The following is a 12378-nucleotide window of genomic DNA, read 5'->3' on the forward strand; positions in this document are numbered from 1 at the left end:
GCCAAATAATACTGGACCTCAATTATGAGTTTTACGCCAAAAGTGAAGGTTTGGTGTGAAGATGATTGAAGAGGTGCCGTTGGGTACATCTCCAAGTTAGATATAAAGGAACACCCCTTATGGAATTTGAGGGAAAAGCATCAGGGTCTTGTGCCAAGTAAGATGTTACATGTGAAAGTATTCTCCACAATTCCACAAAGTCGGTGTGTCGTAGAACAGTGGGAGCAGGCTTCAAGTCCACTACTAGTGGGGTGACCTTGGACTTAGCCTCTTGGTACCTGTTTCCTCATTTGTAACATGAAGGTGATAAAAAGCCCCTACCTCACAAGGTTATTAAGGGATTAAGTAATTATTTGTGAAGGGCTTTAATTTTTTTTTTTTTTTTTTTTACTTTTGTTACATGTATTTCATGTACGCTCTACACTTTGCACTTAAATTTTTCAGTTCAGTAGTCTAGATGAGTTGTTACACAAAATAGTTGGGAATGTTGTTTATAAAATGAACACCAACATTTTGCATTTTAAGTGTTTGGTCGCTGATTTCACTACAGATACTTCAGATGCTCCAAAATAACTTCCATCCATGGGCACAAGTTTTCTTTCTTTCCTCAATATATATACTATAATAATGCACTTTAAATATGGGCAAAAGAATTACACTTCTTCAAAAAGAGCAGCATAGAAATGGAACTCGAAAGGAAAAAATTACACATTTACACAGTAGTACAGTATGTGGGTAACCCAAAGCCTGAAAAATGGAATTTAGTTAACAATTAAATATTTTTATTCATGACCTTTGTCACCTACAAATCATGCGCTAATATGGTTCATAATGAGCACTGTAGAAGTGTTATAAAAAATTACTCTTCTCCACACCTTCCTAATGAGGAAACAGACTCAGAGACGCTGACGTGCCCATGGTCACCCAGCCTGGAAAGGAGAATTCCTGGGATGGGGGCCCTAGTTTTCTGATGCCAGTGCCCTGGGCGTCCTCCCTCATCTGTAGAATATGGACAGGATGACCAAAGGATGAGTCCTTGAGGGGCATGAGAGCCAAGGCAGGACTGTGTTTTAGGAACATGTGAGAGACGTTTTAGGGAAGTCTGTCAGCACTACAGTGGGAAAGATGAAAGTCGGGAAGGAGCCCTGTGGCCATATACAACTCAGACGAGGCCTGGGAATGTGCGAAGTTGCCCTTGTGCTGCTGGTGCTGGTGCAGCAGCTGAGACGCTTGAACTGGTGGCTGCTCTAGGGCAGTGGTTCTCAGCATGTCCTAGACCAGCGGCAGCGGCATCACCTGGAGTTTGTTAGAAGTGCAAAGGTAGGAACTCAGTGGTGCCTTTGGAGCATGTCACAGGAAACATGGTGTTAGGAGAGAAAGGGTAGGGGTCACCTTTAGCTTGAGTGATTAGGGAAGACTTCTCAGAGGAAGTGACATTAATTAAAACCAAGGCCTGTAGGTGGAGAAGGAACCAACTAGATGGGTGAGAAAGAGCCTTCAGCAAGGCACCAGAATGTGCAGAGGCTCAGAAGCTGGGAAGAGCTTGACTTGGTCAGGACCATGGCTTGAGCTTAGAGCTTGAGCAGCGGCCAGGACGTGGGGTCTTATAAACGTTGATAGGGAGTTGGGATATGGTTCTAGGAGTAATAGAAGGCAGTGTGTACGCAGGAGTGTGAATTGACCTGGTTTTCATTTTCACAAAATTGCTCTGGCTGCTGGGTGAAGAGTGGTGGGTGGGAGGGAGACAGGAAGAGGAGATGCCAGGAGAGGCGAGCAGGAGGAGATATCCTCCTTCCTCTAAGAAAGGAAAGGAGATAATGTAGACTCATATTTTCAGGTGAAGAGAAGGGGAAATGGTGCTCACGTAGGATGGGGCTCACTTTCTCAGGAGATTTGGTGCCAGAGAAGGGAGAGGAGTTAGGAGTTGCCAGGCAGCAGTGAATGTTGAGTCAGTGCTAGTAATTTGTACTGGGCCAAGATGGTAGGATTTTGTGGGTTTTCAACATTATATTTACTGCCTGGGAGCAGGAATGGGAGAAGTAGAATAATGGTGATTCAGAATTGGAGACTGCACTGGTGTGCTTGGGGAAGGGTTGACAGAAAAGTCAAAAGTTAATAGGTTATTTAGGGATGGGGGTGGAAATGGAATAAGAAAGGAAGAACAGACCAACTGAAGCAGTCGGGAGAGGTGTGCCTGCAAGGCTTGGTAAAGAAACAGAAATGGGTCAGTGGGTACAGTGAAATGGATGAGATGCCCAAACTGTCTCCCTGCCTAAAAAAAAAGAAAATCTAAGTAACAGGTAATTTGGATTTTCATGGAGAATTTGAAAGAAAATGGCTGAACTCATTTTTAAATTAAAATAGAAAAAATTAAGCTCTCTGTAAAGATTCTTGTGGCCTGTTGCAGGAGGTGGAGGGAAGAAGGTGAGAAGCAGCAGTAGATGGAACCAGAAAGAAAGAAACACAAGTTAAAGAATTTTTTTTTTTTTTAATTATTTTTGGCTGCGTCGGGTCTTCGTTGCTGCGCTGGGCTTTCTCTAGTTGCGGCGAGCGGGGGCTACTCTTTGTTGCAGTGTGCAGGCTTCTCATTGTGGTGGCTTCTCACTGCAGAGCCCAGGCTCTAGGCGCACAGGCTCAGTAGTTGTGGCTCACGGGCTCTAGAGCGCCGGCTCCATAGTTGTGGTGCACGGGCTTAGTTGCTCCGCGACATGTGGGATCCTCCCAGACCAGGGCTCGAACCCGTGTCCCCTGCATTGGCAGGCGGATTCTTAACCACTGCGCCACCAGGGAAGCCCAAGTTAAAGAATTTTTAACTTTTTTTCACTTGAGTTGTGTACTTCATTGGTATTTCACCTCTTAGGTTGGCCCTTAGATTACATCTTTTCAGGACCTCTCCGAGTGTGAAGAGCAACAGTAGGCTGACTGAAAACCCTCTTTCCAGAGAAGGGGCAAAAGGGAAGAAAAATTAGCACCACTGGCCTAAGTGTAGGTGGGGCTTGTGAGGTTTAGGAAGTTGCTCCCCTCTTGTGGCCAATCCTGGAAACAACAGCCAAGAAACGTGTTCTAGGGCCCTGTCTTTTCATTGTTTTCCAGATCAGCAGTCAGCAACACCTGGGAACTTGTTAGATATGCAAAATCTCGGAATTCATCCCAGGCCTGCTGAATCAGAAAATTTGCTGAACCCCACCCCCAATCTCTTTTAAAAGCCCTTCAGATGATTCTGAGGAACGCTGCAACTTTGGTAACCACCATTCTCAACCTATACCCCAATATCCCTACCTCCCTTTCCCTCTCCCCCCAAAATGTAATCTCTTAATTTCTGATTACAAGAATAGCAGAGCTTCCTATTTAAAGTTAATCGTCTCCCTCCATGTTCTGGACTCTAAAACCTCCTGTCTCCCCAGGAATCTTTCTTTTTTAAATATACTTTTTTTGGCCATGCTGCACAGTTTGCAGGATCTTAGTTCCCCAACTAAGGATCAAATCCAGGCCCCAGCAGTGAAAGTGCTGAGTCCTAACCACTGGATCACCAGGGAATTCCCACCGCTGGGAATCTTGTTCCATCAACTAGGCCCTCAATACCTGTCCTTAAGGTCTAAAAATTATCTTGATCCTACATCTTCTAGCAGCAGGCCTATTTCTCTCTACCCTGCAGAGCCCCTTTTTTGGGGGACAAGCAGGATCCACCTATTTTTCCTTCCTTCCCCAGAAACTGCTCTTGGATTTTTCCTTTTTCAGCCACTCTTCCCTACTCCTCCCTTCTGCCCACCCTCACATAAATCCCTTCCCTAAGCTACTCCACAGGGCTGTTAGGATCAGCTAGAATGGATGTGCCTGCACCTTCTGCAGCTCAGGTGATCTGTGAGCTCTGCCTTCCCGAGCTATGGCGTTTTATATTTCAAAGTACTCCTTCACCAGTATTTCACTTAACACCAACGAAGGGTTGAAAGCCACATTCCACAAAGGTTTGTATTAATGAACTTTCAACAACAGCTGATAATGGCTTTTTTCTTTTTAAACAGTCCAGGAACACCAGGGGTTAAATACTTCTCTTTCCACTGTTTATTATTAATGTACAAAATATACAAAACCAAAAGAAAAAAGAAAATACTCATCCTCAAATCCATTGTGGCTCTAACCCAAGACCCTGCACAAAACCCAACCAATCCACTGTTTTCATAGAAAACAACTGATGCTGAGACAGGTGAAGGAGAGGGCTGGGAGAGGGCAGGTCATCTCATCGAATCCACCCAGGAAGGCACCTGGTGGGGATTCAGAGGTGGCTGACTGACAGGGCAAGGGAGGGAGCTGGAGGCCTCACACCCACAAGGTTCCAGGTGGGGGCCAGGAGCACGCTAACTCCCAGAGGCAGTGCGTGTAGTGTGACTGGCATGCCCAGCACGCCGGGCTTCAGATGATGAAAAGCTGGTCTCACTGAAGTGTTTTAATTTCCAGAATGAGCTGCAGGCAAGGGTGGACCACCACCAATGGCCTCACCTATGCCAGCTAAAACTTTTCACCGGATGCCGATGTGGATTTGCCATCATTGAACCTAGCAGACCCATGATGCAAACTTGGGTGTTCACGGAAGATTGCAACGTCTTACTTGAGAAAGGACTCAATGTAAAGCCTGTGTCGGGAGGAGTGGGGATGATGTGTTCCAGAACTCAAATCCAGCCTGATTGAGTCCTCTCAGTGCAGTGGGATACACAATACCCCTTTACCATCTCCCCACCCCACGAGGAAGCATGAACTTGGCTGGGATGATTTCATAAGTGCAGCTGATCCCGTGTCAGAGTTCTGTGTGCATGTGGAGGACCCACAAGAGGAGAGTAGAGGTGTTCTCCAGGATAACCAGCTTTAGGTTCTCAGGCATAAAGGGTAATACTGGAGAGGCGCTTGGCATAAAGGGCAAATCTCCTCAAAAAGTGAAGCCAACTCGGTCTCCTCTTCAGCAGTCCAGGGTACAGAATGTGTCCAGTCTCTCTCCTCCCCAGACTGGAGGAAAATATGTACATCAATGCGCACCAGTGATCCGAAAACCCCCAAGAACCCAGGCAGGTGGGCACTGAGGGGGCCGGCTCCTCATCAGCTGGGGAAAGGGGAAAATGGGCCTCACAGAAGCCATAAAAGGGTGGAAGGAGCAAGGCTGCAGTCCACAGGGGTGTGGGTGGGGTGGGCAGGTGGTCCCTAGGGCAGGGGGGGCCCATTGACACCCGGGTGGTAGAAGGCACAGTTGTTCTCATAGCGGCAGTTACCCTTCATCATGAAATGTCGACAAACAGGGCGATTTGACATGTCTGTGGGAATGATGGTGGAATAGTTAGTTAGGAAATGGCCAAGAGGTCAATGCCACCCTCATCCCACCCGTCCAAGGCATCCTGAGAACTGTCTTTCAGAGAGACCTAGTCTTGGGGACCTGGGGGAAGGGCTAAAGGAAGGAACTGCCATGCATGCTGGGAACGGGGTGACCTCATGTTCTGCCTGGCAGACCCGGGGTAGTGACGTTCCCCAAAAAGTTGTAATGGGACACCAAGAGCCATATGGGGGACAGGGAGCATCCTCACCTCCTCCATGGCTGTGGCCTCCATCATGCCCTCGGTGGCCTCCTCCGCCATGGCCAGGGCCATCATGGCCACGGTGCTCATGAGGGGGTGGCCCTCGATGGTCATGGCCTCGGTGACCAGGGCCATCATGAGGTCGGTGGCCGTGGGGCCCCCCATGTCCAGGGCCTTCATGGGGCCGATGTCCACCACCAGCACCCATTCCTCCACCAGGGCCTTCATGAGGACGATGGCCACTGCCACCACCCATGCCGCCGCCAGGGCCTTCGTGGGGGCGATGCCCACCGCCCATGCCACTGCCAGGGCCTTCATGGGGACGATGTCCGCTGCCACTGCTCATGCCCCCACCAGGGCCTTCATGGGGACGATGCCCACCACCTCCGACCATGCCCCCACCAGGGCCCCCTCTTCCATTTGGAGGTCCTCCTCCAGAGCGACCTCCTCTGGCCCCTCGGAATGGAGGAGGAGGAGGAGGTGGTTCACTCCCGCCTCGGCCACCACGGCCTCTATGGTATGGCCCCGGACCTGGTCCCCCACGCATTGGGCCACCCCGCATGGGGTCACCTGGGCCATCCCAGAAGGGATCACCCCCTCGGGGAGGGGGTGGGGGACCCAGGAGACGTGGACCCACTGGCCCACCAGGGCCCCCAGGGCCTCCATGGGGACCTTTTGGGGGGAAAAAAAAGGGAGAGAGACAGTATCAGCTACCTGTTGCACCCAGGGACCGCCATCTCCCAACCCAAACCAACCCCCAGCTTTGGTCAATCCTGTACAGTTACCAGGCCGAAATCAAGCAGACAAACCCATTCTAACCTCTCACTCACCACCTACCTGGCATAGGTCCGCCAGGTCCAGGGGGGAAGTGCTGCATGCCCTTGGGGCCCCCAGGGCCTCCCGGTGGGAAACCATTGGCTATGGGACCAGGCCCTAAGAGTCCATGAGGCACTGTTAATGAAAAAGGAGTGAAGCAGTCAGCAAGACGATTCTAGAAGAGCGGCATGACGTCTTCCCGCTTAGGTGTGCCCAGCTGACCCCCTCAGACCAACCTGGCAGAGCACTGCCCTCTGTCCAGTCTTCCCCTCCCATGTCTTGCCGCCTAGTGGCAATACCCCTGCTCCCCCAATTCCACTGCAGGCCTCCTCGCCCAGGCCCCGGGGCTGGCCCTGAGGATTACCCAGCATCTGCTTGATCTTGTCTGAATAGTCTGGTTGCTTCAGCAGTTCCTCTGAGGGATGACTGTTAGGGCTACCCTGTGAGGCAAGGTCATTAAGGGACAAGGTCAACAGAGAATAAGGGTAACACCCGGCAGAGAAGGGAGAGCCCGAGGAGAAAGCAAGTGGGAAGGAGAGCAGAACGGGAGTAAGGAGAAATGGAGACAGTGGGGAAGAAGAGGGAGGCTCGTACCATGATGGAGGTGAGGATCTCCTGCACATTGATGCCTCCTCCTCCAGGACCCTGGGGGCTCTTCCCGGCACCCATGCTTCCCATAAGATTGGCCAGAACAGGAGGCAACTTGGAACCACCTGCCCCATCGGGTGAGCCACAGGTCCCCCCCGGCTCCAGGGTCTCAACATATGGGGTCTCATCCATGGAACATTCCTGAAATGACAGTACAGAACAATCAGGACCAACAAGGATAAAGAGCCAGTCTCACATGAAAGATGCATTAATGTCAAGCACAGCCTCCATCACCACATAACTCACCTCATCTAGGGGGATGAGTTTGGGGGGGACAGGCTCATAGGGCTCAGGATCAGGCTCGTGAGGACTGTCAGGAATGCAGCAGGCGATAGAAAAAAAAAGCGTGACAGTCAAATTATTTATTCAAGCCCTTGATTTTCTTCCTAACCCCCACCCCCCTTCTAATTACCCCAGGGCACGTTCCCCTCAAGGGCTCAATACCTCAGGAAGTGAACCCCATTTTGCTCACCTTTCCTTGTTCAGGAAGAGCTCCTGAAGGATCCCCTTCTCCCGCTCGGCCTGGATGTACCGCTCCTGGCTGTTGCTTCCAGGGGTGACAAGAGGCGAGGGCAGCACCAGGGGCCGGGGACACACCCAGGGCACCTTCTCCTCCATGTTGTCATGGCTCAGACGCCGGGCCGTCTCAAACGCGTGTCGATCTGACAGTATCTCTCGCTTAGCTGCCTCTCCGAAGTCCTTGATCTTATTCACATTCACTATTGCCAAGGAGAAAAAAAGCAAGAGGGAAGGTAAGCCCAACCAAGTCCTTTTTAAACTCTCTATACCCCACCTACTATAGAGGAAACTGGATCTCTAACCTCGTTCAGTTTCATCCAGTTCAAAATAGAAATACTCTCTCAGCTTGCCCTCCTCAGGCCAGGTCACAGTTTTCCTCTTCCTGCCTTTCCGGGTCAGCTGGCTAGGATCTCCGGGACTCTCCACTGGCTTTGCATCCAGAGCTCCTGGCTCCAAAGAGGCTGTAAACAAGTAGTTTCAGAGCAGATCCTTCCTTTCAGAAAACCCCGAAACCTGAACCAGTTTCTAGACTTACCAGTATCCATGAGCTCTGGGACTTCAACAGGGGGAACTGGGGTCCCTGGACGTTCTGTGTCCATAGCCTCAGAAGGAGGTGCTGGCTCTGGGGAAGAAGGTTTGGCTGTGCTCGGTTCTGTGCTCGTTTTCCCTTCAAATGGGCTTGGCTATTGTGAAAGAAAAAGAAGTTAATGAGCTGACAGGAAAGGCAAGGCAATTAGTCCAGGGTCCTTGGCAAGATCCCCTAACAGTTCCTATAAAGGAAGACTGTCTCTAACAGTACTCTGCCACCAGTCTACATCTGAGACACAACTCTTGTCCTCCCCGAGCATCCTAGCTGCTGGGCCCTTCCTTCACCTGTACCTTTTCTACCTGGTCACTGGCACCTACTGCACAGCACCCATACCTTGGCAGCTGTGGGTGACAGCACCTTCTTCTTCTTCTTAATTTTGATGCCTGGAACAGGGGCTGAATTGAGCGCATCCAGAAAGCCCAGGCCCTCCATAGCTACAAAAGAAAAGAGCATAAAATGGAATCATCAGACCTCCTTAATAATGCTATTCCTATAGACAAAATCTGGGCAGAAAATTGGCCAATAGAGACCCTGCCTCAACTTTGGACACAATAAGCTCAAGGTGACCAAGAAGCATATGTAGGAGGATTCACACAAGAAATTCTTGTCATTATTCTATCTTTCTTTTAAAGGCAGGCAAGCGTGGCTTTGGATAGGAATCAGAGCTCAGGTAAGTGACAAAGTCAGCCCCCATGAACGTGACGGCTGGGAGCGCACACACCAGTCACTGAACAGCACGCCTCCCTACTTCATCTCTAAAATCACTCCTAAGCAATCCTATCAAGGACTCCTAGGAAGGGAGTTCCAGGGGAGTAAACATTAAAGGACACCAAGAAACCAGATGAAAATGGAGGAAAACGCTTCATTTCCATGAAAAAAGTTTGCTCTCAGTTCAAAGCACATCCCCCCACTTTAGACTCACGCTGTGGCGGGATGATCTTCACTTTGATCTCTTTGGTGGCATTGGGTGTTGTGTTGAGTGGCTTGTATTTCTTCTCTGCAGGGGGTGCAGCATCTCCTGGGGCGGCTGTGGAACTGTTAGAAAGGGACTGGTCAACAACACCTGACTTGCCCCCTCTTTTCCCCTCATGTCCACAGACCCAACCCATTCAAAAACCAAGAACATGGTCCATACCTCTGACGCTTGAGGGGGATGGGTTTAAGGTTGTACTTGTCAGAAACCACCACTGCACTGGCATTCTTCTTCACAGGCACCAAAGACGGGGTCTCCAGCTCTAGTCCTGGGGGAGAAGACATGGTGTTGGGGCTGGACTCACTCCACACTCTCCTGACTCTTCCTCCCTTAACCTTCATCAAGCCCTATAAACTCCCACAATGCTCTACCCACTAGTCTTCCCTCTCTCCAGATTTATCGTACCATTAAGTCCAACTCTTCCACCATAAGGCCCGGGCTGTGCACCTACCCACAGACACTCCAGAGGCCAGACGGCAGTCTTACCGGTAGAGCGGAACTTGGCGTGACTGGGCGCCGTGGTTCGGAGGGACTTGGGCTTCTCCCTCTTCTTCTCCGGGGCCTCCTCAGCCCGAGTCTCAGCCTTCACCTCAGTCAACGGTCGCTCAGGAGGGGTGGTTCGACTCTTTCCCTCTTCTTTCCGTTTCTTCTTATCTTTCTCTGTTGTGGAAAAACAGAGCAGAAAAGGATTTTATTTAGATAAAGAGAAAGACTGTCAGTCAGAGGTAAAAAGCAGGTTAGGGGCACGGAAGGCCACATCCCAGTGGGAAAGAAAGAAATACAAGGGATAAAGGGCCTAGCTGCTTACCAGCAGGCTGGGTACTGCTCTGGGAGCGGATCACAGCCATCCAGTCGCTAACAAGGACTGAGGCCAATTTCCGGAGCTCTGCAGGTGAGAGAAAGGGGAAATGCCTAAATAATGTAAGATACACTGAATCATGGAATTTTCCTCTATTCAGATAACTTTCAACCCTGATGCCTCCGGGTGGGGGGGGGGGGGGGCAAAAAGAAGGAACATTTATTAAAGTATGTTGTAAAAACTACACCAGGTGCTTTGCATACATCTCATGTAATTGTTATTACAACCTGAACTTTTTTTTTTTTTTTTGCGGTACGCGGGCCTCTCACTGTTGTGGCCTCTCCCGTTGCAGAGCACAGGCTCCGGACTCACAGGCTCAGCAGCCATGGCTCACGGGCCCAGCCGCTCTGCGGCATGTGGGATCTTCCTGGACTGGGGCACGAACCTGTGTCCCCTGCATCGGCAGGTGGACTCTCAACCACTGTGCCACCAGGGAAGCCCACAACCTGAACATTTTTAATCTCCCTTTAAGACACAGAAGCATGGAGATTAAAGTTACAAAACTAGAAGATGGCAGAATGAACCTAGTGCCTATGCTCTTCCCTTAACCACTTATTACAATAAAATAAGGAGAAAGGCAGAGGGGTTCAAGTATCCAAAGGGCTACCAGATTTTAAAAATTTCAAGGAGGCAGATTTAGATCCTCGTAAAAAAAAGATTTTCTAGGGAAACTTTTTTCCTAGGATGTCACTAGTGATGACAGCTCTTAAAAGAATCAATTAAGTGTTGCAAGAGTGAAAAAAGAACTTAAAAACAAACCGATTTAGGATGAAGGAAGCAAAGTTTATCTAGAGAAAAAAGATGGTCAGAGAATTTAAAGATAAAAAACAGAATTTATTTCTAAATATATGGAAAAATGCATTTGTAGCTCTTTCCTTCTGTACTTGGCAAATAAAATCTATCTACGGGACCTCTCTTCTTGCCAACGTTTCCACTATGGGCTGATTTAATAATGAAATTGTTGTAGAATATTAAAACTTAACTTTTTAAAACAGTCACACAACTGCCAACTCCTATACCTAATGCAATATGAACCCCAATGCCCAGTGGGGGAATATCCTGAAACCTCTTTGAAGCAATCGATACTATCTATGGTCCAGTAAACTTAACTACAGTCAATAAGGAATGTACAAATTTCAGTATCTAAAGGAAGCACAGAATAATAATTAAACCTATACTCGAAGACGGCAACACAATTAAGCCAGCTGGAACAAGGACCAATATACCTCAGTGAAGAAACAAAAGATAGGCAATGATTTAATGGGATCTTCTGTGTTACAGTTTATCCTACAAAGCTACTCTGAGATGTCAGAAAAACAGTGAAGTGCTCATTATATAAAAGGACCTAAAAACAGAATTAATACAACTAAAAGAATGGAAAGCTAGGGAATGTTTTTCACTTAAACAATACTGTGAGTTAAAATAAAATCGTGATCCTTTATCCTGGAAAATGTTCCCAGTGTTTTCTCCTCTAGCTAAACTTTCCAAAGGGACCTAGCATACCATTCCCCATAGACAAAGAGCGGGGATCGGCTCTGCTACAATGCTGCTCACTTGCGGGAAACCAGCGTCTTGTGCTCACTGGTTTATGCCTTGGGTGTAAAACTTTTGGGTTAACTCTTGGATATAAACCTTTTTCTTCTCTAAAGAAAAGCCTGTGACTTTCTGGAGCCAGGCTTTGTCTTCAAGCCAGAACTGTATGGCCCTTGCCAGGAGCTCCAAAACCCTTTGTCTTAGCAAAGGAAAGAATCTGTTGCTATCAAAGCTATGATATACTCCAGGAGTCAGGATTCTGCCCATGCCCTACAGCAGGGTGTTTATTGGTAGAACGAGCATACCTGTTGTTAGGAAAATAGACATTGAGGGTCCCAGAATATGCTCTATTTATTGATATTTAGAGAAACAGAAGTAAATGATGACGAGACATTCTAGGATGACACTATTTCCCCCAAAGAATTTTAAGTGTATGGCTTTTACACCAAGAGATCTTAAGAAATGAAGGTAACTGAGTGGAAGTAACGGAAGAAGGCCCAGGACACAGAGGAAAGGACTGGCCCCTACCTTCATCCTCACTTGACTTGCTCAGCTGCTTCACCAGTTTGGCTGTGTTGTTCTACGAAAGGAAGGGAGCAGCAGGATGGTAAGTGCCAGAAGGAAAAGCAGCCCACTCAGAGCTAACCACTCCCGCAAACGCACAACCTCTTAACAGCCACTAACACTGAGATAGACCTTCTCTCTTACAAAGCCCTTGGAGACGTAGTCTTACTCCTTAAAACAACCCATTTAGGTAGGTTCAACCATTCCCATTTTACAAATGAAAAAACTGAGGCTCAGATATATAAGTGCCCCACGTCACACACCTATTAAAGGACATAAATTTGAACCAAATCTTGATTCCAAACTCCTATTTTTTTCT

General features: G+C 48.5%; 1 protein-coding gene across 7 annotated transcripts in view; it reads right to left on the minus strand.

The window, feature by feature from the left end:
* Window positions 1-4039: 4039 nt before the first annotated feature.
* The window catches only part of PPP1R10 (protein phosphatase 1 regulatory subunit 10), a 36779-nt gene continuing 28440 nt past the window's right edge, over window positions 4040-12378 (minus strand). For 5 of the 7 annotated variants that reach the window (XM_067752362.1, XM_067752361.1, XM_067752360.1 and 2 more), the window contains 15 exons: window positions 12024-12075; window positions 9912-9989; window positions 9590-9763; window positions 9266-9371; window positions 9053-9165; window positions 8464-8564; window positions 8077-8224; window positions 7844-8002; window positions 7495-7741; window positions 7269-7332; window positions 6969-7163; window positions 6739-6814; window positions 6396-6509; window positions 5568-6230; window positions 4040-5300 (listed from right to left, as the gene is read on the minus strand). In XM_067752362.1, coding sequence (XP_067608463.1) covers window positions 5191-5300; window positions 5568-6230; window positions 6396-6509; window positions 6739-6814; window positions 6969-7163; window positions 7269-7332; window positions 7495-7741; window positions 7844-8002; window positions 8077-8224; window positions 8464-8564; window positions 9053-9165; window positions 9266-9371; window positions 9590-9763; window positions 9912-9989; window positions 12024-12075 — 2400 coding nt within the window. In that variant the 3' untranslated portion in view covers window positions 4040-5190. The remainder of the gene's footprint in view (window positions 5301-5567; window positions 6231-6395; window positions 6510-6738; window positions 6815-6968; window positions 7164-7268; window positions 7333-7494; window positions 7742-7843; window positions 8003-8076; window positions 8225-8463; window positions 8565-9052; window positions 9166-9265; window positions 9372-9589; window positions 9764-9911; window positions 9990-12023; window positions 12076-12378) is intronic. The other 2 variants (XM_067752367.1, XM_067752366.1) reach the window with 2 other exon arrangements.

This window comes from Pseudorca crassidens, chromosome 10 (genome assembly GCF_039906515.1).
Source record: "Pseudorca crassidens isolate mPseCra1 chromosome 10, mPseCra1.hap1, whole genome shotgun sequence".
Taxonomy (NCBI): Eukaryota; Metazoa; Chordata; class Mammalia; order Artiodactyla; family Delphinidae; genus Pseudorca; species Pseudorca crassidens.